A 6,834-nucleotide genomic window follows, 5' to 3' on the forward strand; every position below is an offset into this window, starting at 1 on the left:
TGACACTTTTGGCACAGAGAAGTCTTGTGAGGGACTGTCCTGTGCATTACAGGATGCTAGCAGTGTCCCTGGCCTCTAGCCACCAGTTGCTGGTAGCACCTTCCCAGTTGTGATAACCAAATATGTCTCTAGATTTAGTACCCTGGTTAAAAAAAAAATCACACCTGATTAAGAATTGTGGCTTTTAAACTACTTTTATTGAAACTTTTGTAAAGTGCTATCATATGCAAATGTTTAATTTATTCCAATAAAATGAATTGAATTTATAGTAGAGAGGCTTCCAGGTGGCTTCCTATTTGCAGTTGGAGTCACAGGAGACATGGATTCTATCCCTTGGTTGCGATGATCCCCTGCAGAAGGAAATGACAACCCACTCCAGTATTCTTGTCTGAAAAATCCCGTGGACAGAGGAACCTTGTTGGCTACAATCCATAGAATATCAAAGAGCTGGATGGTGTTGAACACACACACACACACGGCACGGCAGGTTGAAGGTTTTCTTGGGTCCAAAAATGAGACTTTAACTGCTGGTGCTGCCTTATTTTTTTGATATGTTAGGAAAAGCTGAATTATTGAGGGAATTAGTTTTTGGGAAATAAGTTCAGTATCACTAATATATTAATATTGCATTTTGAAAGTTCTGTATTTATAACACTATTTCTCCAAAGTTATCCTCTTAGTTAAATGTGTTTTCATTTTAGTAGTTATATTAGGGTCATTTATAACATTGGCCTTCCAGAGAAGTACACAGAGGAATGCAGACATAACTTCTGTCCTGAAATAGTTTATAGTCTGGGAGAGAAAAAGGAATAATATACTGCTTCCAAAGATGGATGTTACAAGATGTGCAAATAAACTATTATGGGTAGAGTGAATTTAACAGGAAGCTGCTGAAGCTTAAACTCCAGGGCTACTCAACACAAAGGCTTTTTCCAAAACTTAATTTGGTATTTGCAAATTATACTCTTTTTCTTAAAAGAAGTCCCTTCTCCAAACTGTATAAGCTTGAAGTCACAAAAGATCTGCATCCGTCCTCAGCGTGGGGATTCCAGGGCTGGAGAGAATGCCTAAGAGAGGACCCGTACAGGATGGATACAGAGATTGTCTCTCATGACAGATGTGATCGTGGAGATTGCATGTATTATTCACCTACTCCAGAAAAGTAGATTGACTCAGAGAGCTGAACTGTGCTGTGGCTCTCTGCTTCCTGCCATTTGTATTTCTCCACACACATAGAGAACTCACAACACCTGGTGGGGTGGGGAACATCCTCTGTCCTGTGATTTGCAATGTAGTTTGGTAGTAGTTTAGTCGCTACGTCGTGTCCAACTCTGTGCAACCCTATGGACTGCAGCCCGCCAGGCTCCTCTATCCATGGGATATCCCAGGCAAGAATATTGGAGTGGGTAGCCATTTCCTTCTCCAGGGGATCTTCCTGACCCAGGGGTCAAGCCCAAGTCTCCTGCACTGTAGGCAGATTCTTTATGGACTGAGAAGCCCAATGTGGTTTGAACTACGGCAAAAAGGATTGAAGAAGGGGTTTTGCAGTAATAACAGTGAAGTACCAGTGGTTCTGGGTGTCTGACTAAAAGGGACAGGTACCTTTTGCCAAAGGCAAACCACATGGGAAGAACAAAGAAGGTGTGAAGGCACAAGGTTTTGCGGGGGAGGTACAGGGGGCAGGTAGAGGCGCAAAGTTGAATTGACAGGTGGAAAGGAGAGAAAGGAAGCAGCGGGTGGCCATGTCCCATGGACTGGGGTTAGTGTCAAGGTTGTGGGACACTAGGTGGGTGAGGTAAATGTGAGGCCATCTGGGTAACTTGTCACACCCGCCTTGGGAAAGCTTGATAGCATCTGCTTCACATCTAGGGATTGCCTGACCTCAGGAGGAATTTCCCTCATTCTGCCATGCCCACTGTGACCTTCCAGATGCACACATTTGGCTCTGCACTCTCTTGGGGGCTGCATGAATGAGAAATTCACCAAGATTTCTGATGGTTTTTGTTGTAGCTGTGAGAGATCCTCGGTTATACTCTTGTCCCATCTACAAGAAGCCGGTCCGAACAGACTTGAACTACATCGCTGCTGTAGACCTCAGGACGGCCCAGGCCCCCGAACACTGGGTGCTGCGTGGAGTTGCCCTTCTCTGCGATGTCAAGTAATGTGGGGCGTGTCCCTCACCCAGTAAATGCAGGATCCAGAGTATCACAAGCTCTGTTCTTCTGTACGGACGTTGTGTACATCAGGTTGATTGTACGATGTGTGAATTGCATCGGGGTTCCCTGTTCCTTCGCTGGATGCTTGCTTATATTTAGTCTGTTTCACTGTTAATGACCAATCACTGTGTGTTTTGAAAAGCTATCTGGTGATTTAGAAGTAAGGTTTATAACTTTCTAATCAAGCTTGGCCCTCAAATCCAGAGTAATACATTTTCTTTCAACGCCAAAGACTGACTAGGGTAAATAGATGGTATTAGTATTTCCCTGGAAGGGATTATTCTTCTATTAATGTGGTTTCGGTGACAGCCCAGTTCTCTAAGGTAACATGACAAGTTTGTGCTAATTCTGTTTCTGTTGCTTTTTGCATTTAGGTCAGGTAAGAGATTTCTTTTCATGACTGAAGTTGCCAGTTAAACAGATCTAAAAAATGGAAGGAAATAGAATGGTGGGTTAAGAATGTGAATAGATGAATAGACAATGCATGTAACCCTATAGAATAAACATATGGAATAGTGTTCAACTCCACTGATAATTACTAAAGAGCGACACTTACCTTACATTTGTTATAATTAAAAAAATTATAGAACAGTCTTATGGACTCTGTGGGAGAGGGAGAGGGTGGGAAGATTTGGGAGAATGGCATTGAAACATGTGAAACGTCATGTATGAAACGAGATGCCAGTCCAGGTTCAATGCACGATGCTGGATGCTTGGGGCTGGTGCACTGGGACAACCCAGAGGGATGGTGTGGGGAGGGAGGAGGGAGGAGGGTTCAGGATGGGGAACACATGTATACTAATTAAATAATTTTCTATTAAAGAAAAAAAAAAGAAAAAAAATAAAAAAATTAAAGCTAAAGTGAATTGTGATGAGGTCTTTGTAAAAGTGATACATTCAGACTCCTTGAACAATAGAAATCAACCCATCCTTTTTTGTAAAATGATTAAATAACTAAGCACAGAAGGAATCATAAAAACATTCACACGCTTTGACCCTTATTTTCTCTCCTAGAAACCTACCAAGGAAACAATTTGAAAGACTGAAAAAATGATATATAAAAATGTATTTAATAGCATAAAAATAATAAATGCCCCCAAAGGTAAAAATAAGTCTATGCTTAAGGAAATTAGAGGATATTAGACAGCCATGACCCACTCCAGTGTTCTTCCCTGGAGAATCCCAGGGATGGGGGAGCCTGGTGGGCTGCCGTCTATGGGGTCGCACAGAGTTGGACACAACTGACGTGACTTAGCAGCAGCAGCAGACAGCCATGAAAAACAATAGTGAAGATTTCATAATGTAGAAATGGTGAGCACAGGCTGTTAAGTGAAAGATAAAGTTAGCAAAATATTGAGTATTATAACTAAAATGCATTTGGTGTGGACAAATGTTAGAAGATAATGTGGAAAAATAAAAACAGATATGATCGAATGGTAAAGGTTCCAGTTGACTTGAAAAAATGTAATGACTGGAAGAAAAAATAGGAAAAGGATAAAAGTCTTAGTGGGTGAAAAATTCACATGATCTTTTATTAATTAAGAAAATACTATCTAAGGGGCTTCTCAGATGTTTTTACTTTAAATCATGACTATAGATTATACACTGTTTCATCTGTAACCTGTTTACTTGGGGACGTGGTCAGTGCTAAGGTAGAATTGCAGCTTAGAATTGCTTCACTTCAGAAATGCATCGCTTCAGGTTTCTGGTGATAAATGTTTTATAAGGAGGAGGGATTACAGGGAGACCAGTGTGGGTCCCTCTCACTAGGACTTGCTCTGTGATGAGTATCATTTTATTTTAATTATAATGAGAATTAGACCTGAGTAGTTCATGTGACACCTACCCATTTTGGAAAATACTATTTTCATTTGAGCAGCTTCTTTTGGTCTGAATTAATGTATCAGTTGATTTGTGTGAATTGTGGTAAAACCATCATTTTATTTTGAATAATGATGCAAATGTGGAAATAATGCAGATTAATAAAATCCATTAATGAACGTCTGAATTGTAATTGTTATTTATAAGCAAAGAGGTGAGTTCCATTGAGCATCCAGAAATAAGCTTTAAAAATTGGATTTTTAAATCAAATAACTTGAAAATGTATAATATGTATAATTTTGTGATATACTCCATTGGTATATATGTATGAGTTTTGGAGACCCAAAGTAGAAAAGAACACCATGAAAACAAATGGAAATTTTTAGGAAGTAATTCAGCAGGGAGACTTCCCCGGTGATCCGATGGTTAACAATCCATCTTGCAATGCAGAGTTCTTGGGTTTGATCTTTGGTTGGGGAACTACGATCCCACTTGCCTCAAGACAGCTAAGCCTGGGTGCCTCAACTACTGAAGGACGAGTTCCTAGAGCCCTCACGCTGCAGTGACTAGCCTCCGCACCACAACTGGAGAGTCTGTAATGGAAGACCCTGTGTGATGCAAGGAAGATCCCCCGTGCTGCACCTAATACCTGACACAGCTGAATTCAGTTCAGTTCAGTCGCTCAGTCATGTCTAACTCTTTGCGACCCCATGGACTGCAGCACACCAGGCTTCCCTGTCCTTCACCAACTCCCGGAGCTTAGTCAAATTCATGTCCATGAAGTTGGTGATGCCATCCAACCATCTCATCCTCTGTCCTCCCCTTCTCTTCTGCCTTCAATCTTTCCCAGCATCAGGGTCTTTTCCAATGAATTAGTTCTTCTCTTCAGGTGGCCAAAGTACTGGAGTTTCAGCTTCAGTAGCCGTCCTTCCAATGAATATTCAGGACTGATTTCCTTTAGGATGGACTGGTTGGATCTCCTTGCAGTCCAAGGGACTCTCAAGAGTCTTCTCCAACACCACAGTTCAAAAACATCAATTCTTCAGCGACTCAGCTTTCTTCATGGTCCAACTCTCGTATCCATACATGACTACTGGAAAAACTGAATTAATTAATTTTAAAAATTAAACAAGGAACACTACTGAAACCTGGAGGAGCCAGTGAGGCCCCTTCCTGCTTCACCTCCACTCCCTACCCCCTAGATCCTACCTACTGAAGGGCACTAATTATTCTACTGAATTGGGGACCAGAGAGGACCAACTGACTGAAACTTCAGGTTGGTGGGGAGAGTTGCTGACTGCCTTGGATGTAGAGAAAGCTACAGTGGGGATTTTGTAGCATTTCAGGGTGATATACCCATTTTTTTCATCTGCATCAATATTGATTTACTTAAAAAAGTATTTGTTTTGCACCTCCTGTGTGTCATGCACTCTGGTGCCCTGGTAGGATGATAGTGGGAAAACATTCTCACAGTCCCTGATTTCATGGAACTCAGGGAGGAGGGCACAGCAACCCACGCCAGTATTCCTGCCTAGAGAATGCCATGGACAGAGGAACCTGGCAGGCTACAGTCCAGGGGGTCACACAGAGTTGGACATGACTGAAGCAACTTAGTCCATGCACATAAGAGGACTAGACACAGAAACTAAGCAGTTATCCAGGCACATAATTTTATATGATTTCAGCATATGGTTGGATAACCTGACATCTGTGGGTGATACATAGAAAGATGTAGGGACTTCCCTGGTGGTCCAGTGGTTAAGACTTTGCTCTTCCAATACAGGGGCATGGTGTTCCATCATTGGCCACGGAACCAAGATCCCACATACCAAGTAGTGTGGCCATAAGGTTTTTAAAAAAAATACAGAAAAGTAGATAAAGATGAGGGGTTGAAGGGAATGGCAACCCACTCCAGTATTCTTGCCTGGAGAATTCCACGGACAGAGGAGCCTGGTGAGCTACAGTCCATGGGGTCATAGAGTTGGACATGATTGAGCGATTAACACACTAACTACTATGAAGGAAGCACTGGATTCCATGAGGGAGCTGGTAGCTAATCATGGGTCATGGGTTAGCAGGTAGAAGCCACACTACAGTGTCCCCATTTATTTTTTAAATTGTATTATTATTATTTTACAATTATTATTATTTTAACTAAGAGCCCAGCCTAGAATACAGGCTGAGAAGGGCTACTTTCTAAGCAAAACTGCAAACCTTGTTCTGACTGCTGCCAACTCCAGCACAGTGGCTGATGGACACCATGTGTTTCTAAGTCGCTGGAGCGAGAAGTACTTCTTTGTATTAAATGCTTGTTTGCAATGGAAAATCTTGTAAATAATTCAACATTAAGAGGCATGAAGAGACAAACCACAAATGTTACAATTACATAGCTTGCAGGATTCTCCAATTTAGATAAAATACAGTGTCAACAGTGTCTTTGTCAATGATAAATTTTTGTTCAATGGTATGGCATTATTAAAACATTAGATATGCTAATGCATCCTGCTAATGTAGTTTATAACATTTTTACAACTCAAAAATCTTTAGTGATCACAAAAGTAATTCAATATTTATATTAATACATGAGCCATTTTCTCTTAAAGACACAATTTTCCCTCACCTCCAAATCTGCAACACAATTTTTGCCCCTATGTCAGGCCCTGGTGAGGTCCATGATCACTTTTACATTAATCCTGTACTCTTACAGGAGAAGGCAATGGCACCCCACTCCAGTACTCTTGCCTGGAAAATCCCATGGATGGAGGAGCCTGGTAGGCTGCAGTCCATGGGGTCGCTA

The 6,834-nt window shown here is 41.5% G+C and overlaps 1 protein-coding gene across 2 annotated transcripts in view; it reads left to right on the top strand.

The window, feature by feature from the left end:
* Positions 1 to 2,797, top strand: part of DNAH5 (dynein axonemal heavy chain 5) — a 323,884-nt gene extending 321,087 nt beyond the window's left edge. For both annotated transcript variants that reach the window (XM_061393864.1, XM_061393863.1), the window contains exon 79: positions 2,011 to 2,797. In XM_061393864.1, coding sequence (XP_061249848.1) covers positions 2,011 to 2,162 — 152 coding nt within the window. In that variant the 3' untranslated portion in view covers positions 2,163 to 2,797. The remainder of the gene's footprint in view (positions 1 to 2,010) is intronic.
* The last annotated feature ends 4,037 nt before the right edge of the window (positions 2,798 to 6,834 follow it).

Source organism: Bos javanicus, chromosome 20 (assembly GCF_032452875.1).
Source record: "Bos javanicus breed banteng chromosome 20, ARS-OSU_banteng_1.0, whole genome shotgun sequence".
NCBI lineage: Eukaryota > Metazoa > Chordata > Mammalia > Artiodactyla > Bovidae > Bos > Bos javanicus.